This window comes from Equus przewalskii, chromosome 1, assembly GCF_037783145.1.
Source record: "Equus przewalskii isolate Varuska chromosome 1, EquPr2, whole genome shotgun sequence".
NCBI classification, from domain to species: Eukaryota; Metazoa; Chordata; class Mammalia; order Perissodactyla; family Equidae; genus Equus; species Equus przewalskii.
The window spans coordinates 124486552-124508820 of NC_091831.1; the positions used below are offsets into that span (position 1 = coordinate 124486552).

At 54.6% G+C, this 22269-nt stretch overlaps 1 protein-coding gene and 1 long non-coding RNA gene across 14 annotated transcripts in view; one reads left to right on the plus strand and one right to left on the minus strand.

The window, feature by feature from the left end:
- The window catches only part of CORO2B (coronin 2B), a 137973-nt gene that overhangs the window by 20862 nt on the left and 94842 nt on the right, over positions 1-22269 (minus strand). For all 10 annotated transcript variants that reach the window (XM_070622537.1, XM_070622567.1, XM_070622491.1 and 7 more), the window contains exon 3: positions 6038-6154. In XM_070622537.1, coding sequence (XP_070478638.1) covers positions 6038-6154 — 117 coding nt within the window. The remainder of the gene's footprint in view (positions 1-6037; positions 6155-22269) is intronic.
- Positions 732-13205, plus strand: LOC139083785 (uncharacterized). Of its 4 annotated transcripts, XR_011540716.1 has the most exons (4): positions 789-1183; positions 1483-1578; positions 12505-12556; positions 12905-13030. It is a non-coding gene; the product is annotated as an uncharacterized lncRNA (long non-coding RNA). The 4 variants fall into 4 exon arrangements; XR_011540717.1 differs by lacking the exons at positions 12505-12556; positions 12905-13030 and adding an exon at positions 1766-2858 and having other exon boundaries at positions 732-1183; XR_011540714.1 differs by lacking the exon at positions 12505-12556 and having other exon boundaries at positions 12905-13205.

Below are 22269 nucleotides of genomic sequence, written 5' to 3' on the forward strand. Positions count from 1 at the left end.
GCCATCAGCAGGTTCAGCAATGACTCAGCCCCCGATCCGAGGGGCGCAGGCTGGCTCTTACTCTGGCTAGCGGTGAGCTGGGTAGATAGTCCTGGATTGCAAGGGGGACCTAGCGGGGCGTTTCTTTCCTGGGTTTTGAGGCTCAGCTCTTAGTCCTTCTTGGATACCAGTGATGGTAGGCCTATCTGGGGCTCAATGAGCACAGAGTGAGATACGGTGGAAAGAGCACTGGGTCTCTGACTCCCAGCCCTCTGGCCACCCCTCACTGGGGCCACTTATTTGCTTTGGTCCCCACTTAGGGCAAGAAAGTAGCAAGAAAGTAGCAGTTAATGTTTATGGAGTTCTTAGTAGCTAAGACACACTTTTACATCCATTTAGTTCTCATACAAGTCCAATGTGATCACCATTTTACAGCAGAGAGGTAAAGAAGCTAGCCTGAGGTCAGAGATCTGGGAAGTGGCAGAGGCAGGATCTGAACCTAGGCCTATGGCCTCCTGAGTCTGGCTGCTTAACGATTGAGCCACACTGCCACCCTGCTAGCTTCTCTGCCAGGTGCGCTGGTGAGGCCTCTTGGGGCTGCTGTCCTTCCATCTCTAAAAGGAGTGTGTTGCTCCCTTCCAGCTTCAAGAGGTATTGGTTCTCGAGCTTGCGCGTGTGTGTGTGTGTGTGTGCGCGCGTGTGTAGGAGGGCTGGGTGGTGGGTGGCTTCTGGCTGCTTCCAGCAGCGCTGACATCCTGCCCCATCCCACCCCCAGCTCCTCCAGGAGAGGCAGCATCTCTCCTGGGAAGGGGGTGGGGTGAGGGCAGCCGCTGGATGAAGGAGCAAAGGAATAGAAGGCAGAGAAAAGATGCTGAGCTGGGCCCACCGGGCAGAGGGGCCTGCCTCTCGTTCCTCCACCTCTCTCCTGGGATCACTCTCTCCTCTCCTTGAGATGTCAGCGACCTCTCTCTCTCGGCGGCTGCTGCCGAGAAGGGCCGGGAGCACGAGGCCTGGAGACTCACAGCGCCCTTCCCTGCCGCCTGCCAGCCGCTCTCCTCAGCTGCGGCAGGGGCTATAAAAAGCACAGCCCTTCAACAATAGGTGACATCACCCAGCGGCGGAAAGAACTGGATTCTGCCAGATGCCAGGAGAGTTACAGCCCCCACCCCTCCCTCAGGACAGCAGCCCTTGGAAAAGGGCTCGGGTATGTTCCACTGGCCCCCTGGAGGGATGGGGCTACACTCCTGAGGACCCCACCACACTGCAGGAGGGGAGGATGATCCAGAGCGGCACGGGCAATGGGCTTGAGCGGAGAGTTTTCAAGGGGTGGGCAAATGGGAAAGGAGCTGGGAGGCGGGTGGAGGCTTGCTGGACCCCCTCAGGGTCCTCTGAATCTTCTGAGACAAGTAGAGGGTGGGCGGGCTGGGAGTAGGTACACAGGCATTGCCAGGAGACGTGGGCCAGACCTGCTGGAACAGCGTCTTCCTGGGGCCCTTCCGGCAGGTTCCCCCCAGCCCTGGTGTGCAGCAGTGTCTGGCATGTAGCAGGCTTTCTGACTGACCTCTTAGACCTGGTTCTGGACGCCACGTCTGCTGCACAGTACGTTGACCACTTGGGCTGGAGTGGGTGGAGGAAGGGTGGCTCAGGGGCCTGCCCCACCCCCTGCCACCGTGGTGCTTTGATGGAGGCAGGAAGGGCAGTCAGAACAGCCCCGCAGTGCTGCCGGCCTCCTCAGCCCACCCTGGGAGCTGCAGCCTCCATCGCCTGCACATCTCATCCCTCCCAGGGCTGGCTGAGGATGCCTCTGCTCCGCGTGCCCCTGGTACCCCGCACAGCTCTGCACAGAGAGGACCCCGAGATGTAGATATTGAGTGCTTGACGGGTCAGAACTGTCAGCCCTTCACGGCTCTGAGCCTCAGCTTCCTCACCTGTAAAACTAGGGTTGCTGGGGAGGTGCTCAGAGCGCTGGCCGGGGAGTCAGGAGACCTGGCTCCCCCGCCAAGATCCCGGGCCCTGAGGCTGGGGAGGGGCGGAGACCTGAGGGGCAAAGTCGGCCCGAGCCTGCTTCTGGGGCAGTTGGACTGGCAGGCGTAACACAAGAGCTTAGTTCCTCTCTGGCCTCCTTCTTAATCTCCTTCTCTCTAGATCAGCAGCCCCAGGCCAGCCCCTCCCTCCCTGTGCCCCCAAGCCCAGCGTCTTTTCTTTTTACACATCCCCCAACCACGCCCCTCCCCTGGGTGCTCCCCTTCTCTGTGCTCAGCCACATTCCAGCACTTGTTCAGCTTGTTTGGGCCCCACCTCCTCCACAAAGCTGGCCATGATCCCTCCAGCCGGACTGGCTCCCCTTCCCTGATCCCCCGCAGTGTGTGGTGTCTCCCACACAGTGCAGGTGGGGCGTCCCGCCTCTTGTGGGATGGCTGGAGAAGCACAGGTCTCACTTCAAAGTCCAGCCGCTCACCCTGGCATCCTGAGCCTTCTCTCTCTGGTCCCAACCTCCCTTGGTAGCCTCCTCTCCTGCCCACTCTCCTCCCTGGCCACCATCCCAGGACTCCAGCCCCACCAGAGGACTCGGTTTTCCAAACACACCATATGAACTCTGCTGTGGTCTGAATGTTTGTGTTGCCTACGAATTCCCATACTGAAATCCTACCCTCAAAGGTGAGGATATTAGTAGGTGGGATCTTTGGGAGATGATTAGGTCATGGGGGTGGAGCCCTCATGAATGGGATTAGCGCCCTTATGAAAGAGGCTCCGGAGAGCTCCTAGCACTTCCACTGGGTGAGGACCCAATGAGAAGAGGACCTTCCTGACCTTGCTGGCACCTGATCTTGGACTTTCTAGCCTCAGAACTGTGAGCAATAAATTTCTGTTGCTTATAAGCCTGGTATTTTGTATCTAGCAGCCCGAGCAGACTAGGACACACTCCTCCAGGGCTTTGCCTGCGCCCTCTTCCTGGGCCTCCTTCAACCCTTTCTCTGCCATCAAAGTCCTCCTTCTCCAGGGCCCAGCTCTCTCTAAACCCTCTGCCCTGCCTGCACCTCGCTCAAAATGAATCCCTCTCTCCTGCCCATGCACACAGCTCTCTGCGTGACTTCGGTGGCTGCAGTGACGTCATTCTGCATTCCTTCTTGGTGAGTGGGTAGGATCCTGTCCTACTGGCAAGGTTTCCAGGGCAGGGCTGAGACCAGCAGGCATAGTGCTGGCTAGATCTCCTTTCATCCCCATAGCAACTGCCGAAGGGACATATCATCATGAGCAAACTGAGGCTCAGAGAGAGTGAGGAACACGCCCTGCTGGTAAACGGTGAGGCTGAAGTTCAATCCCGGGTCCACCAGATTCCACGGTCGAACTGCTTTGAAGCCCAGCACCCAGAGCAGGGGTCACACGGTGGTCCTTCCGTCAGTGTGCGAAACTGAAGAGAGCTGCTTGGCCTGTGTGGCCAGGGCAGGGGCCTTGTGCTCGTCTTGAACACACCGCATGGATGTCTGGTTTCTTAGCACGGGTCCCAGAGCATGAGGCACATCTCAGGTGAAACACGTGCTGAACCAGAACCGGCCAGGGCCAATAGGGCCAGTGTCCCCTCCCACCCTCGCCCCTGTTTCTGCAGAAGTTTGGCCCTGAGGCAGAGCCAGAGTGGTAGGGACTCTGAGAGCCCCGGCCTGACCGTCCCTCCCTCATCGTCCCTGGACACTGCTCTTCTCTTTCCCAGCTGGCTCCCCTGGCGACACGCGACACCAAGAGGGGCCTGAGGCTTGCGGCCCAGACTCTGGATTCGTGTCATGATGAGACTTCACAGAACAGAAAGAGCACGGGCTATGGGGCTAGCAGCCCTCCTCTGCTTCCTAGCTTGTGACCTGCCCCCAACTCTTGGTTTGGGGGCGTCAGTGCCTGTCTCTCAGGGTGGGGGCTAACTGTGAGCAAAGTGTCTAGCCTAGAGTGGGTGGAGGAGCTGGGTATAAGGTAGCCCCAAGTTTCAGGGGTGTTTGCTCCCTGATGGCTGATGACAGTGCTCACTGGCACTCCTTCTTGGGCTTCCTGAACCCAGAAGAGAAGAATGGGCAGCACCCCACCTGCCCTCTCTCCCACTGAGCCCAGTCCTTACCCGCACTGACCACTGAGCTCTCTGCCCCCACCAACTCCATCTGCCTCCTTCACAACCCAGGAAGCAACCAGTGACCTTGTTCTCCCCAGGCTTCCTCATTTGTCCTGGGATCCATCACCTCATGCCCATCCTCTGGCCTGCCTGTCCTCTGACCCCTGGTCACTGTCTCCATTTTGCTAAAGAAAGTAACCAAACCTGAGAACCATATTCAGCACAAGTTCCTGCTCTCTCCGCTCACACAGACCCTGCTCTCACTGTTGCTGCTCTCAGGAATCCTCTTGGGTTGACTTAGGGTTTTGACCTTCAGGAGGTGGTCAAGCCCATTCCGCTCTCTTAGCCCCCTCCTCAGCACTCCCATTTACTAGGTACTGTGCCAGCTGACCTCCTCCCAACTTTATTAACCAACGGGGACTATTTACTGTGAATCTCTCTCTTTCTTTGGATAATTAGTTAGTTGGGCTATATTCATTCACTCATGCATCCATTTGTTTATCTTTCCATTCTTCCATCTATCCATTCATCTTCATCCAGTCATCCATTCATCGAGTCATCCTTTCCTCCTTCTGTTCGTCTATCCATTTTCTGTCCATTCAGGCATCTCTCTATCCATCAGTGTAGTCATCCATGCAACAATCCATTCATCTATCCATCCATTTAGCCTTCTGTCCAGGCATGCATGCAGGCATGCATCCATCCATCTATCCAGGCATCCACCCATTTATCCATCTATCCAGGCACCCATCCACCCACCAACCACCCACCCACCCACTCACCCATCCATCCATCCATCCATCCATCCATCCATCCCATCTAGTACCTACTAAGCATTTCCTAGGTACTAGGCTCTGTGCTGGATGCTTGGGATTCAGAACCAAACAGGCCATGGTCTCTACTCTCAGGGGCTCACAGTCTAGTCTGGGAAGCCAGGAGACATGAGCTCCAAAGTTCCTTCCATTTCCAATCTCCTGGGAGCCTATGATCTGTCCCCAGGCTCTGCCAGTGAGCACTAGGTAGATACTTGTGGCCTGACAGCAAGGCTGATCTTCCTCCACCCGGGACACTTGGGGTGCAGGCAGCCCTCCACGCCAGCTCAGCTGAGGCCCTGAAATCCCCTCTTGCTTCCAAGCTGGTGTGTTGATGTTGCTCAGGGCGGTGTGAGGAAAGGCATGGGGCCCCTCTCCAGAAACACGGAGGCCACTGCCAACACCTGACCCCACCTGCACTGTGAAAATCAGCAGAGCCCGGGGACAGGGTGGTCAGAGAGCAGCTTCAAATTTTACTCTCCCTGGATTCTTGATCTCCCCTCTGCAAAATCTCTCTCCTTTCTTCCTTCCTCCCATCCCCATCTCTCCTGTCTGTTCTCTCTTCCCCTTCCCTCCCTTTCCTCCAGGCTCCCTCCTCCTCATTTCCCTGCTCCTATTTTTTCTGTCTTCCCATTAAGTGGTGGGACACATGGACTTCAAATTCTGGGCCACCGTTGTGGGACAATTCATGACGGTTCTTAGCCAGTGTCCTTCCCTAAAACCATGGCTCACAGAGGACAAAAGCAGATGGTGCGTTCGCCCCGCCCAGCCTGCAAGAAGGGGCTCCTTCCCCACGGCTCATGCATTGCCTTCCTTTTCCCTTCCTCCTTGTCCATCGTCTTCCCCCGGCCCCTCTCCTTTTCAGACCACAGACGGGTGCTGAATCACATACTTAATCTTTTTGCTCTAATTCTCACCTACAAAATCAACACCTCCAAGCGAAATCAGGCTAAAGGCACAAGAGCTGCCAAATAGTTCATGGATTCGATCTCTGGGGCCTTTTCCTAACTCCCTCCCCAGCCCGGGGCTAGCTGGAAAGAGGCAAGGAAGAGAGAAGAAGGGCAAAGAAGGGAGAGGAGGCGGGAGGCTTCCAGGAGGAAGCAGAGAGGAGCCCCCGTGGGCCCCCCGCCTTGGGGAGCGCCCCCCTGCTCACCGACGTGTCCTCCGAGCATGAGGCGATGATGTTGTCGATGAAGGGGTTCCACTTGATGTCCAGCACGTTACCCTGGTGACCACAGACCTTGGGGTAGTTGGGTTCAATCCTGCCTGTCTGCCGAGGAGACAGAAAGAGAAGGAGATTAGTTTGAAGGTCCTGGGGTGGCCCTGAAAGGACGGCCCTTATTCTGGGCTTCTCAACTGGACTGGAAAGTCCTCGAGGATCCACCGATGTCTTATTCGTCTTCAGGTCCCTGCCACAGGCTGGGCCAAAGTGCTCTGTGGCTGCGTCCTCCCCAACACCCACTGCGATGGAGAGGGCCACACAGCACCGTGGGGGGCAGGGCCGCTGTTGGTCCAGACGTGGCCTCTGAGCAAGTTAGGAAAAGGTGCCTCTTCCTCAATAGAAACGTTTAAAGTCAAGATGTTCCCCTCTGCCTGAGTGACCAAAGCCTGGCAGTCGGTGGCCCCGGCAGTGCACACACCCAGACATGGGGTGCTCATGCTCACCCCAGTACCCACTTCCCCCATGCCCAGGGAGGTGCCGCCATTGGGTCCACATCAGGAGGAGGCTCTTTGCTGCTGCTCCAGGACTCAGTAGAGAGGCCTGAACCACTGGGTCCACCTACACACTCCCATGTAAGTTATCCTGCCCATGATGTGAACAGTGCTGCTCCCAGATGTAGCATCCTTGTTCAGTGTGCATCTTAAACTCCTGTACATAGTGCCCTGTGGTTGAAAGCATAGTCTTTGGAGTCACACAGGCCTGTGTTTGAATCCGCTCGCCTTTAGCTATGTGGCCTTGGGAAAGTCGATGACTTTCTCTGAGCCTCAGTTTCCTCACTTCTAAAATGGGGATAGCAACAGCTACTTAGCATTGTCGTGAAGATTAAATGAGCTAATGTGCTTAGCAAAGTGCTTAATGTGCAGATGATCATCATAGTGAACACTCAGTATAGACAGTAGTTATTATTATGGTACATGCTAGGTGACATCTCCTCCAGGAAGTCTTCCTGATCCCTCAGTGGGTTAAGAGCTCCTCCTCTGTGCTCTCACAGCATTCTGTGCTTCACTCTAGTACAGGCATCACTATGCGGAATTGCAGTCTGTTTTTATTTGTCTGTGAGCAACTGAGGACAGCGTCTGCATCTTCCTCATCTCTGAACCTCCAGCTCCTTACAAGCCTGGCACACAGTAGGTGCTCAGCACATGATCTGAAAGACATCCTGTGAGGGGAACGGAGTCCCCAAAAGATGGAACAAGGGAGGTGAGGGTGTGAGGAGGGAAGGGTAGGCCCATGTTTGGTGCCTATAAAGGTGGCAGGAAAGGGAAGGAAGATTGTAGGCAGAAGCTGTGTCTCCATCCCAAAGTCTTTCTGATGCCAGCTTTTGGTGGGTGTGGGGGGAACAAGGTTTTCCGGTCACTGCCATCTGCTAATAGTGCTGGGGGTCAGAGGCACCTTGGGCAGGTCACCCCTCACTCTCCTTTTGGTTCCTTGACAGAATAAGAAGGAAGAGAACCAGTTTCTGCCAAACCCTTGCTACACGCTGTAGAGTTCACCAGCGTGATGGGCAAGAGCTGTTTCAGAGGGTGTGTCCTGTCCGACCTCTTCCCCACCCACTTCCTGCCTGCGTCTCTACCAGCTCATTTCCAGAGCCTTTGATTTTTTGTGACACAGCAATGGTGAGATAAGTAGAGAAAAAAGAGACCTAGAGAAAATGGCAGTGGTGTGGAGGGTGAGGAACGAGGCAGAGAAAGAAAGAGGGGCAACTGCCTCCGAGGTTGCACCCAGGAGAACTTCACTGGCACTGTATGTTGTGGGGAAACTAAAGAATGGAGGAAAAGGGCTTGGGGAGTATTGCTACCAGGTAGAAATGGAATCCCCTTCAACATTCTATGAGGGAGGCCATTCCAATTGGAATATCTTTTCCAGTTACTTTTGGGCTGTCAGATTATGTTTCTTTAAATGAGCCTCTGAGCAGAGACTGAGCCACATGTGACCCTGGGATTTAGCAGGGTTACACCTGATCTTCCCTAATTCTCACAACCACCTTGTGGATTAGGCAGGAGGAAATTAAGGCCCAGAAAGGCTAAGCAAGTTGCTCAAGGTTACCCAGCTGAAAGCAAAGCTGGGATTCCCACTCAGGGGTGACTCTCAAAGCTGAGCTTTCTGAACCCCACTGCTCATTGTTGGCCAGCTCCCCCCTCCAGCTCTGACTGCCACGCAGACAGGCCCTGCATTGTCTGCTTCCACGGCTCACTTACTCTCTGACAGAGCCATTCCTTACGTCTGATCCCAAAGGCTGCACTGGAGCCACCCCTGAGCAAAGCAGTCTGCACTGAACTTCTGGCACCCAGCCCAGCCCAGGCAAAGCTGAGGGGTGCCAAGTCAGTCAGTAGGTGGCCCTCAGCTACCAGCAGCTTCCGGCCAGCAGCCTGTGGGGGGTGCAGTGGAGGGACAATGCAGCAACACCACTGGAACCTAGTCAGACGGGGAGAGGTCAGAGCCGTGCGCCGGGAAGGGAGTAAGTCCTTCTCAAGCAGAGTGTGATCCCCAAGTCAGGTATCCTGCCAGGTGGACCTCTCTTTACACAATGGATGCATCCCCAATGCAGCGGGTGAGTATGATTTTCGTGACTGAATCACATTGTTGTTTGCGTGAACAGTGAGCCCTAGGGTTGTGCAGTGCACAACCTGCTTGGCTAGACCCAACAGCCCTGGAGGGAGGGACCCCCTTTCAACCTGGCAGCTCTGATTTTTCTGTCGTATATAGTAGGGTTCCAAAATTTTGTTTGAAAGACAAGCTCCATTGCTAAGAAGAAAAATTTGAAAACCATTGTTCTATGGAGAAATCAAGCAAATTAAAATACAATTATTAACTCTAGGAAAACTTGTATAAGAAAGCTAATGTAATCATAGTGATAATGATTTATGCACAATATTTACATAGTTATAATAATGTAAATCCTGCATATTTATTTAAACAAGAGTTGTGCCATAATACACTGACTGGCAGGACAGAGGTAGGGAAAGGCGTGTGTGTGTGTGTGTGTGTGTGTGTGTGTGTGGTAAGAGGGGAGACAGAGCTGGAAGAAAGCGAGATCCTCATCGTCCATAATAGGAAGTCAGCAGACAATGTCTAAGATTTAAAAAATCTAGCCATGGTAGTAAAAGCATGTAATTAAGAAATACAGGGATAAGTGCAAAAAGAAATAGCTAAAAGCAATGAAAGCAGCTACATTTAGGGGGTAGGAAATGGGGGGTTGTATCAAAGTGGGACAGGGAGGAAGGTTATAGGTGGTGGTATGCTGGTAAATGCTTAACAACTGGTTCTCCAGGTAAAAAAGGCCCTCGTTTAGCATTCACCAATTTCCAAGGTGTAATATTCCCACCATGGCTGACTTCAAGTTACCGAGGTGAAATCACCAAAAGTAGAGTTAGCGACTCACCATCATTATATAATATTTCTACCATACACATATAATAGATACAAATAATTGCAAGAACACGGAGAGTAATCCAATAAGCAGGAAGCATTGAGTTTTTAATATTTACTACCTCTGTTTTTAATATAATTTACTTAATCAAAAGTTTGCATAACTTAATTTTTAATAATGGCCATGTTTAACAACTGGTTTGCAAAACTCCTAAAAATTTAACCATAGGCTCTCACGAGCCAGCGCCGGCCGGCTCCAGCGCGTCACTTGCAGTGCCACGGGCCTCGCGGCCCTATTAGCCTTTATGAACTCTGCTCAATTATTACTTGGACAGACATAAAAATTAAAGAACAAACAACTAAAATGCATGTGCCAAGTGTTCTAAAGGATGCTTGACCTGAATTTTTTAAAAATGTGAATAATCCTCTCCTCGGACCCCACAAATGCCTCTGTTTTCTGTTCCAAGTTCTGCGAGGGGGTGTGGCTGGAGACCAGCCCCAGATCTGATTCCTACCTGCTACACAATACTGCCTTCTCATACTCGTACTCACACTCCTACCAACCCACACCAACACTAATAGCTACTATTAACATAACATTATATGAAAACAATCAACTCAGTCCTCCTAACAGCCCATCTAACAGCTGAGAACACAGAGGTTTAGAGAGCTTCTCCGGAGCGGAGTCGAGGTTTTGCGACATTTCCTAACCGTAGAATAACATTCAGATGGTCAGCTCACAGAAGTGTCCTGATGGTAGGGTTCCCAGGGGTCCTGGGGTCTAACCTGCCATCTGGTCCTCGAACTGCAAAGAGAGCCCCAGCATCAACAGGGCTGGGGCAGAGCCCCCGCTGCACGGGGCGGGGTGGGGGAGCCTGTTACTTGGAGTCTGTAGTCACTAGGGAGTCCTTCACAAGGTTGCAGTCCGTGTGGCCTTATCCTGAGGCCTCAAAGGACCATCCAGCCCCCTTCACTGGGTGGACCTTCAGCATCAAATGTTGGAGGGCAGCTGCTGCAGGCGCTGCGTCTCCTCAAGGCGGAGCCCGGCGCTGAGGACCAGGCTGTATCTCAGACGCACCCCACCTGCCCAAAGACAGAGCTGGGAGGCGCTGGGACGCAGGCAGGCCTCTCCAGGGCGGGGGAGCATGGAGGAGGGCAACTCTCCCCGCAGGCCCCTTTGAAAGGGTCTCTCAGAGACTTGTGAAAGGCTCAGAGCCTGCGACCAGTAACTGTGCTTTGGGACTCTGCCCCAGGGAAAACAGAGGAGCACAGAGCACTCACTGCTGGGTGGTTTCGAAGAGGGAAGAATGGAGCACATGCCCGGACAGTATTGCCAGAGGGCGTTACAGGCCACCAATGTGAGGGGACACTGGGAAGCTGTCTAAAATCATATTTCCAAAGAATATCCAATGTCATGGGAATTTCTCAAGACCTAATGTTTAGCGAAACAGAATCAACTTATATACACATTAAAATGATGCCAATCTATTAAAAAATACCCAGTTGGTAAGAAAAAACATCAAAATGTTAATAGTGGCACTCTCTGGTTTCCAATTCTTCCGCAATGAACATTTAAGATTTCTATTAAAAAGGCAGATGTTATTAACAACACCCTACACCCCCCCCCCACCCCCCCCATAGATTTGATCGAAAACCATTCCTCTCTGGTTTTGGTCAAAAAGACCTTAAGGAAATGAGATGCAGCTGCTGTCTACCAGATTCACACATCTCAGAAGCTTTTGTGGAACGTAAATGTGTTTGCTATACAGGCTTCTCTACTCCCCTGTTACCACACGCATGGTTTGGGGGAAAATAAGATCCTTGAAATTGAATAAAATTGTATAATTAATTGAAAGTGGGTTTCAGAGTGTGTGTGTGTGTGTGTGTGTGTGTGTGTGTGCATGTGTGTGAGGCGTCCATGCAGGCAGCCGAGCCCAGGCCCGCCCTTGGAAAGGCTGGCGGGTGCAGCTCACCCAGCAGGCTGCCCCGGGGAGTGGCGGGTGCTCAGGCCTCAGTCCAGGCTTTATCTGAACCCAGTGAACTGACTGAGGACAAGATATTTTCAAAACAACCCGCATTGCAGCTTCAGCGTCCTAGAACCTCCCATTGCTGCAAAGCTGAGTTTTGTAGAGAGAAGCACAATGTTTTCTCACCTGGGGAATCAGCTTAGCGAGGCAGAAGGAACAGACTTTGAGCAGGAGGCAGGGTTTCTAAGCTCAGTCCTGGCAGTCATGTCACCAGCTGAGTGACTTTGAACATGGCCCCCGGCCTCTCTGGGTTTCCCAGATTCCCAGACCCTGGGATAAAGCCCTTTCTGCTTCTTTGTGGCTCCGCTTTTTATTTGATGAAACAAGGCACGCCAGCAACCAGAGTGCCTTGCTTGTGGCCTCCCAGCTCAGAATGCGGGGATCCACGTCAAGTCATGGGATGGCAATACTAATGATGACAATGGAAAAGACAAGGACGGTAATCAGAGACCATTTGACAAGAGCTTACAAAGCGCTAGTCCTTCTGCTAAGCAATTTATATACTTCATTTAATTCTTGAAACAACCCTATAAAATTGTATTAAGTGTTTATAACTCTCCTGTAACAATCCATTTTATGGATGAGAAAACTGAGCTCTGGGACATGACCTGTGAAGGGTGATGCAGCTGGCAGTGAGGAGCTGCCGTGTGGACTGGGCGCCATCTGGCTGCGAGGCACCTCGGCTATGCCGCCTCCTACTTCTGAATGTAGGTGGGACACTTGCTAAATTAGGGGGAAAGTTGTCACAAATCAGAAGTAGGACCTCAGAATTTCTAGTGGGGTTCTCAAAGGAGCCAGCTGGCACCTCCGTTGTGGAGCCCCTTAACCTTCTCTTGGAGACTCTCCCCTCCCTCCAGTGGTTCCCAAACTGCAACATTTTAGAATCACGTAGGATGTTTAAAAAAATCCCAGCGCCCGGGTTGCACTCCGTATCAACTTTTTAAATCTTTTTCTTCTTCTGCTTCCTAAAGCGCCCATTTAATACACAGCTGTATATTCTAGTTGCAGGTCCTTCATGGTTGTGCTGTGTGGGACACCCCCTCACCATGGCTTGGTGAGCAATGCCATGTCCGTGCCCAGGATCCGAACCGGGGAAACGCTGGGCTGCTGAAGGGCGAGCGCGCGAACTTAACTACTCGGCCACGGGGCTGGCCCACACTCTGTACCAATTTAATCACAATGTCTGCGAGCAGGGAGCCAGGCATCTGTATTTTTTAAAGATCCCCAAGTGACTCCAAAGGCAGTGAAGTTTGGGACCTGCTACCCTCGAAGCTCCATCTTCTGCTAGGGGCTCAGGGAAGCACCTGCAGTGCACATGCATCCTGAGACAGGGTCCAAGAGGGCCGATGCGGGCGTGGGGGGCAGTGAGACAGCAAAGAACCTTATTGCACATTTAATACAGGCTCATTTGTGGAGACCACAGATAAAGAGAAGAGCAAGATAACAGTCACATCATCAGGTGATGCACGATTGAAAGGAAGACCCGGGGCAATGGAGAATGTTGAGCCAGGAGATGGGTGTCTAATGCTGGAATCCCAAGCTTCAGTGGGGAAGACCTTTTTGGATGGGCCACCCGGGTCATCAGACTCCCTCCTCCACGTCCTGCCCCCCGCACCCTAGACCATCTGGTCAGCCTGCGTGCAGTCTTCTCTGCCCTCTCTTCTCTGGATGGAAGTTGGTATTAAATGAGAGTCATTATAAAATGGGCACCGTAGTCCTTCTCCCCAGAGCCCTGGGCAAAGGTCAGGCCCCTGGAGTCTCAGCCTCCTGGGCCTGAAGGAGACCTTGCCGCCAACTCACAGCACTCGACACTTCACAAAGCTCTTACACATACACAATCTTAATTGATATTGCCCGGGGAAGGTGTGAGTCAAGAGACCAGGAAACTTGCCTCTGGCCAGCCCACCTGGCAGCAACAGCCAGAGGTTGTGCAGGTTCAGAGCTCTGGGTCCAACCATGGCCTTCTCGGCAGGGGTGGGGGCCAGGTCTCATGCTCCTAAAAATTGTGTGCCCTTCATCCACAGTGCGGGTGCCCCCACCCCTGAGTGTGCTCCATTTGCCAGTGACTGTCCCCCACACTCTTGCACACACACTCACACATTTATACACCACCCCCCTATGCCAGCTCCTCTCCATGGCCATTCCTGCCCACGCCGCTGGCTCTGTGTTCCCTTCCTCCGTCCCATAACTTACTGGTCTCACGTCCCATAGTGCGGGACCCTGCTCTTTTCAGCCAGTTAATCCAACAAAAGAACCCTGCTAAGGAGGCCGCCAGGGGATAACCGGCAGGGGATAACCGGCAAGTCCCTTTCTCCTCGCAGGTCATCTGTGTCCATGGGGACAGGCGCCTTTTCGAGGGAGCCTTTTGGCCCCGAGGCGGGCCCTCCTGGCTGTGCAGGCTCTCGGGCAGTCTGCTGGGAGGGCTCTCTTGGCTGGAGGGGCTCACGGGACTGTTCTGCAGGATTTCCAAAGCAGGTCTGCTGGTCTGTCACCGAGCCTCTGTGTCTGCCCTCTTCAATTCTCTCTCCAATCCATCTTACATACTGTTGCCTAATTTTTCTAGAGTACAGCTCTGCTGCAATAACTCTCTCCCTCCCAAATCTTCAATGGCTCCCTACTGCCGAGACTTTAAAAGCCAAACTCCTTGTCCAGACATCAGAGCTGTTGTAGTACTGGCTTGATCCTGCTGACACCATCCCTCACCCCACTGCCTGTGCCATACACATGACTACACACTCCCCTCCACACCCCAGCCTGCAATGCTCCCACCGCCTGGATGACCTTTGGTTCCTGGTTCGTCCCTGCCCTAGGCTAAGCACCATCAGGATGGTGACCTTGACCAAGGCGTCTCCAGGGGCCTCCTTCAGTGCCCAGCTCACAGGAAGATCTCAAGCTGGGTGAACAAATGTCACCCTGTCCCCACCTCTGGGCCTTTGCTGACACAGCTCCTCCAGCTCAGACCCCTCTTCCCTTCTCTGTGCACATCCATCCTCAGCATCCAGGAAACATCATCCAGCGAACAGACAGACGCTCTCTCCCTTCTCCTTGCTGGGAGATGATTCTGGATCCTGCTCTTCTGGCTTGAGAAATTCTAGATCTGGGCTGATGGGGGTGGAGGGCAGTCAGAGGGCAGAGTGTGATAAAGCTGGCGAACACACTGAAGTTTGAGAGAAGTTCAGGTGAGACCTCAGCAAGCCTCCTCACTTCCTGTTTTGACTTCCCCTCGCTCCTTCTTCGTCTTTGTGTCTTTCAGATGGAAAGGGTTTGCTGGTTTTTCAGGTTAGAGCCCCTGGCAGTGCCTGTGCTGGGGAGGGGGCTTTGTCTGGGGAAGAGCAGTAAGGAATTCTATTTCTTGGAGAGGAACTGGTTCTCCAGGCTCCAGGAAGAGAGGGCACGGACCACCTTGTCCTTGGTCCTAGGCCCCAGGAGGAGAGATAAGAGGCTCCCTGAGCCAGACATGGGAAGATGTTGAGTGACAGTTGGGGGCGTGTGTGTGTGTGTGTGTGTGTGTTAGGGAGGGGCTGCCTGGGACCTCAGGTTTCCTGATTACTGGCCCTTTCTATAAAACCCCGTGAAACACATACAAGAAAGGAACTCCAAACCCGGGCCTGACAGAGCTGCCTGGGGTGGGGTTTCTGACGGGGTGTCCTGGAAGTGTGAACCTCCACCCCGGCTGCTGACAGTCTAGCGGGGGAGCCAGACAAAGAGCCAGACAATTGAAGCGCACGGTGGAGGCTGTGGGAGCACAGAGGGGAGGCAAGTACTGCAGATTCTGAAATCAGGCAGCACCTCCCCGGGGGAGGTGCCGGGGGCTCGTGATAGCACGCAGCCAGGGATGGCACGGGGAGTGCCTGAGACAACAGGATCTGCACCTGCAGAGGCCCAGGCGCATTTGGGAAAACCAAGTACGCGGAGAGAGACAAGGCCACAGAGGAAGGCCCAGACCAGACGGTTCAGGAACTCACTGGCCTCGTGAAGGAGTCTAGGCTTTATACCCCATGGCAATGGGGAGCCACTGATGGTTTAATGCAGGGGAATGGACTGCAGTGGGATCCATAATTGCACCAGGCAATTACTACACTGTGAGAATGATGTTCAGGGAACCCAGGGGCCTGAGGGAGGGCAGGAGGGGCCCCAACCCAGGGAGCAGGTTTCCGGGCATCAGAGGCCTGAGTATGATGAAGGGGGAGACCAGCAGAAGGAAGGAGGGGGGGTGGGCAAAAATCTGTAAGTGTTGGAAACGTGAAAGAATTGGCAAAAAATACATGACAGCATCTATGCAAATTGTGGGGAAAGCCTTAGTTTCGTTTGTTCTATAACGAGCAGAAAAGCAAATTTCTGGTTCAGGCAGAAAATCAGAAGAAAAAGAGAGTGCTTGCACCACCACGGGCCGTCCACACCAGCACTGGCCTCCTCCTGCCACAGAGCAAGGCCTCCCAGGAGGCGGGCAGCGCGGGGGACATGGGGTCCCAGTGCTCTCCAGTGTCTCCCCGTTTCTGGGCCCCAAGCAGGCCTTGTCCTTCATGCTCCCCCCAGAGCCCGGTGCTTCTCCCTGAGGCCCTGTCCCGGAGAGGGCCCAGTGGAAACCCACCCCAAATGTGGGTGACCCAGGGGGGGACGGAGGCATGCGTGACCCTGAGGTGGAACCAGGTCAAGGTCAGGAGCAGTTCCCAGGTGACAAACAGAAATGGCAAGCGATTGGATATACTGGAGTACATGAGGAAGCCATTTGGTAAAACTAATTCGGCCTGACTTTGTTTTTTCCAAAAGGGCCTGACATGGCTGTTGAGCACGCATTGTGTATCTGCTTTAAACATTTACTGTGGCAAGAACAAATGCCCTTAAGATAAAGGTGCAACTTCCCCCCACATTGGCATTTCCTTAAGGATAAGCATCTCTCCCTAGGCTAGGAACTGATTTCTGTGCTCACCTTTGACCACCTAGCTTACCTGTGGACCACCCAGCTCGAGACAACAGACCTGCCACCCTGCTGTGTCCACAGAGACAGCAGACCTACCTGCCGTGTCCATCAATCACTGTGCTGACAGAGCAGTCTCCCGACTATTGTAAAAGGGACATTTCAATCCTAAGTGAAATATCCTCTTTGGGGGTATATAACCACTCTGTGCACCCCACTTCTTGGGTGCCTTTTCTTCCTGGGCCATGGTCCTCACATTTTAGCTCAATCAACTCACCCAAATTTTCATTTATAGGTTGGTTATGGATTATTTTCGTCAACACAGGTCAGCCCTCTGTTTTTTGGCCCAGAGGTCTGGACCTCTGCTGTATTAAGGGCCATCTTAAGAGAGGCCCCAGCAGACCCTGTCGTGTTTTTCAGGGGCTGCTGCCTAGAGTATAAAAAATCCCTCCTTCCGTTTGCTGACTGGCCCAGGGAAGGAGGGAGGAAGGGGGACCCGCCCCCAGAAGCCCTTCAGGCCTCCTGCAGGTGAAAGGAACTCGTTCTGGGCTACTTCTGCCCCGCCCGCCGGGGGTTCCCGGAGCATCACCAAACTTCTGTTCCAGTGGACAAGGCAACAGCCCCAGAGTCAGGGCACCTGGCTCTTCTCAGCCCTGCGGCTCCCTGGCTGGACGGCCTGGGACAAGTCTCTGCCTCTCTGGGCCTCAGTCTCTCCCTCTGGAAAGTGGAGACATTCTAGAGGGACGGAGATACCAAACATGGGGTACACCTGCCACCCTCGGGTCTCCCTCTCTACACCAGGCACGGCCGGTCACTCACTGCATCCCACAATCCTTCCCAAAGATCAGAGTGAGCAAATGAGATGGAGGCTGACAGGCTGCCCGGGGCCACGTGAGCCCCCAGAGCTCTGACAGCTGTTTGCTAAGCCTCAGAGACTCCGTGATGTCTCCACATTCAGAGCGGATTCCCAGAAGCCTCCGGTAAGTTAATCCTCACAAATGCCTTCACAGCTGCCCCTCCTCTCCAGGCCCACCCGCCCCCACCCCAGCGCTCCAACTGGTGGGCTCGGTGCTCGTCTCTTCTCAAACACCAGTGAGAGACTGGCATTCCATAATTAGCACTTTCACTGTGCAGCTCCTCCAGAATCTTCCGTGGTTGTAACCATTTGTAGGGGTTTTGGTGGTTGGGCAATCAAGCCCCCTTCCTGATTTGGGGGACTGTCTGCTGTCCTGATGGGATGCAGGGCGTCACCTTCCATCACCAGAGCTAGGGCAGGGGCTCCTCCCACCTGGGGTCCTCTGCTGGCTGAGGAGGGGCACACGTGCGTGGAACTTGACCAATCAGACCCTCCCACGCAGCGCGGCCACAGACTGACTTACCTTCCTGCTCCGGCCCCCGGGAGCTGACCCGGTGCTCACCTGCGTTCTGACTCGGGCTCTCCACTGCCCCCAGCCCCTGGAATCTGTGAAGGCCCCCATCCCTCTCTGCTTAAGAGGCCTCGGTGACTGCTGCTGCTGTTGTTGGCAACCCAGAACCCTGATGGAGGAGCTCCCTTGTCCCCACCTCCGCAGATCCAGCTCGTCTTCTTGGCCTTGCGCGGGCCCACACACCCTGTTTCCGCCCCCAACTGCTCCAGCCCCACCGGTCAGTTTGCTCACCTTATTGGGGCCACACTTCTTAGACTGTCAAGAGACAGACCCAATTTTAACTGTTATGCCTCAGGTCCTAATAAATACTCAAATCTCCCCAAATCCTAATACTTTGCTGACCACACAGTTTCTCAGACTGCTCCTCACATCCAGAAGAAACACAGAACTTCTCTGCCAGATCACGTGTGTCCTAACCCTTGGTTTCGGAAAATATGGTCCTCAAATCAGGGTGTTCCTCATCGTCCCCGACAGCATCCTCCCCCTCCCCACCTTCCTCACGACACCCATCCTCGGAAGGACCTGCTCCTCCAGGCCTCTGCAAGCATAGCCGTCATTCAAGAGCCCCCGGCACCTGCTCCTGCTCAGACGTCTCCTCCTCCTCCACGTCTTGTGATCTCCCTTTTCCTCCAACTTTCACAAGCCTGTCTCCCCATAACCCACCATCTGTGATAACACTGGCTATCACTTGCTACGGGCCCATGTGTCAGACCTGAAACCAAGTGTTATTTCAATGACTCACTACAATCACCTTACGAACTACATGTCATTGTGTCCATTTTATAGATGAGGATACTGAAGCTCAGCGATATCAGTTAATACAGCGGCAAAGCCAGGACTCAAGCCTCAGTCTGACTTCTGAACTAGAATGTCAGCTACATAAGGGGTGGTGCTTTGTCTTGTTCTGCTGTAATCCCAGTGTGTGGAATCATGCCTGAGTGATGGTAGGCTCTCAGCACATTTTTGTTGAAGGAATTAATGATGCCATAAACTGTAGACATAATCAGATCCCCTGTACAGTTGCAAGGGTTGTACACTGCACAACTCAAGGAAGAGGGGTACCAGTCACATGGTATGCAGCCTTCTTTGGTGCTCTGGGCATAACCAGGATGCTGCCCTGCTTCTCAACTTAGCATTGCCTTGTATTGTTTGCCTTATTTCAGGCTCTTGGTTGCCTTCCCCAAGAGATTATCAGCACCTTCATCTTAAATAAGATAATCATGCAGGATTCCCAGCAGAATGGGATGCAAGTGAAATCTAAGAAGCATAAGACATGCTTCTTATGCCCTCTGGCTCCAAACACAATGTCAAGTCTATATTCAGGATCTAATGATCCCCCAACCACATGGCGCCAGTCACACAGATGCTGCTTTGCTCAGCCGTGGGAGTGGATCACAGGGCACTATCCAGGCTCCCCCGAGCGGGGCCACTCCTCTGCCTTGCCTCTTTGGGATTATCCACTGATAGAACCCACCATCCATCAGGAGCATGCAGACTCTGCAGGGGCCCACTGCCTGCCATAATCCCTGACTAGACACCACCAAGACTCAGCCCTGGGCCGCCACTGCCCACATGGAAGCTGTGGAATCAGTGGGCAGGGCAGAGGACCTGTGGCTCCGACCCCCAGCCCTGCTCCATCAGGGACATCTAAGAGGCCAGAGAAGGGGCTGCCCCACCTCCCAGGCAATGGCCCTGGGACCTCAATGGCCTTGAAAACGCCCTTTAAATGGAAAAAGAGCAGCTCAGTCCTTGGATGCTGTACCTGCCCCAAGCCGTCCCCCTGCTCAACCTGCTGGGGGTGCTGCTCAGGGGCTGGGGCCCGGAGAAGGAACCTGGTGCCCTCCAAGCTCCTAGGATCTGGGCTCCAGTTTTGGCTCTGCTCACACGGCTGGGTGATGAGCGAGCTCCCTGCTGCCTGGGCTTCAGTCTCCTCGTGAGACAATAAACGGACGCTCACTCCACACGGCGCCTGGCGCCAAACAAGCTGAGCAAATGGCAGTCATCATTCTCGTTGCAAAATGAGGGTTCGGTCCCCTCTGCCCTGTGCTCCGCACACGCCCTCCCCTTGCCGTGCTCAGTGTCTCGCGGCTCCGTCCCTTACCTGACGGTGAGCTCTCGGGCATGCATCTACCCATCTTCGCTCCCCCACACCCAGCGCAGCCCCTGGCACACGTGCTCAGAAGCCTCTGCCGAACAGAAGCGAAACACCAGGGCCCCTCTGGCTCTGACAGCCTGTGGTTATACACTGACCCTCCACCCCTCCGCCTACCAAACGCAGACAAGGACCCTCTCTGGGCTGGGAGTTGGCCCCTAGAGATGAACCCCTCCTTCAAAGTCAGCTCCATGACAATCTGTCTGTCTGGTCCCTGCTGTATCCCCGACACCTACACAGGGCCAGGCGCACAGGAAACTCTTAATAAATGTCTATCTAATGAGTGCGTGGGTGAGAAGCAGGTGACATTTCCAGGCATCCCACACCCTCCCTCACCCGCCCAGGGCCAGGGCAGGACTGGCTCCCACTGTCAGGCAGAGCTGGGCTGTCAGAGAGGGCAGGGAGGGGAACGCCTCCCTCAGACCCTGTCACCTGGCCTCCAGGCAGATCCATTATCTTTCAGTGACCTGGGGCCACTCTAATCCTCCACCGATAAACCAGACGTGAGCCCACGTTGAGCACTGGGGGATGCAGCCCTGAAGGCTGGAGGTTGCTTGGGCAGCGCCTGTGCATCCATCGCTCCGCACGGGAGACAGTGTGGGCAGCTCCTCCGAGCGGGCCCTGCCTGCCCCACCTGTCCATCCCTGGGACCACGCAGCCGCTGCCTCTTTTCCTCCTGCCCCGTGGCCCCGCAGCCACCTTCTGGAGGCTCTGTCGAGAGAGGGCAGACAGGGCTTCCATGTGCATGGAAACTGGGGCTTCCTCGTGTTCCAGAGCCCATACTCCAAGCCGTAGAGCCCCGCCATTCTGCCTGGCTCCTCGCCAGGGCAGCACCAGGCTCAGCGGTTTCCCCAGTCTGGGTTGGGGCGGGGGCTCTTAACCCACCCGCGGTTGCAGGATGAGCTGGCAGCCAGCGGCAGGGGTGCTGAGCAGCTCTCCTGGGATGCTAAGTGCACCTTAGGCCTTAGAAAAGGACTGTAGCCTTAGGTGCACAAAGGGGCTGCTGTCAATTACAGAGGGCAGGGTCAGCCTCTTCTGTTGTCAATTACGGGAGGGCAGGCAGGGCATCTTCCTGAGGCCTGGTCTCCGCTTGGGAGGGGAAGGCAGCCCCCAGCCCCATCCAGCCTCCCATCTTTCTGCAGATGTGGAGAACCTGTGGCCAGCTGAGCCAGGGGATGCGGATCTGTTCTTGACAGGACAGTAGAGGGAACCTGCCCACCCAGCCGCTGGTGCAGGAGAGAGGAGAGAGAGGTGGTGGGGGAGGGGGAAGGACACGCACGGAAGGGGCCTGGGCAGCGGGAGAGTGATGCCTCTGACCAAGCAGGTCTGTTTCACTAGCGAGGGGGATGGGGTGGCCCAAGCGGGCAATCTCCCAACACACAGTCACCGACCGAGGCCTGTGGGTAGCAAGAGCAGCTATTTCCTTTCTGCTCATGGAGGCCTTGACTTCCAGCTCCCAAATAACCTTTGCCTCTCCAAGCAAACCCTTGAAACCTCTGGTCACAGCCTCATCCCATCCTGCTGGGCCACCTGGAAAACCCACCTCCCAGCCGCCCAAGGAAATGCCTTCTCTGCAGCAGAAAGAGCCCTGCTCCTCCGCGTCCCCTGGCAGGAAGGTCTCAGCGCCCCCACTGCTGTGCGGCCTTGAGCCACCCTGTCCCTGGCTGGACCTCATGTGTACCATCTGTACAATGGGGCTTTGCGCTGGGAGACCTCTGAGGTTCTGGAATTTTCTGACTCGTGGACTCAGATTCAGTGGAGGTGAACAGTGACGCGTGGGTAAATACAGCAGCGGGATCAGAAGTGAGGGGACACGGGCAGCAGGGCTGAGGCGTAGCAGGGGCGGGACCCTGACAGGTGGCCCAGAAGAGCGGGAGGGTGTGCGCGCAGGGCTCCAGGCCTGGCCGGGATGGCGGCCCCAGAGGCACTGTCCAAAGACAGATCCGGGCCTCCTCCACATCTACCGAGTCAGGGTCTCTGGGGAAGCAGCATTTTAAACACGCTCCCCAAGTGGCTCCGATGTCCCAGACCAGCACCGAGGCGGCAGCAGGCTGTGGGAGCCACTGCTGCAGCGGCCTGAGCACCAGCTCAGGAGTCTCATGGCCCTGGGTTCGAGGCCTGCCTCTGCGGCTCTCTGGGAATATAGCCCGTCTTGCAAGGAACCAGAGACAGTGTGTGGATGTGCCGGCATCTGGTGGGTTTAGTCAGTGGGTTCTCCTCGCTGTCAGTGCAGCCCCCCACCCTCTGTCGCCTCAGTCCTGACAGGTGAA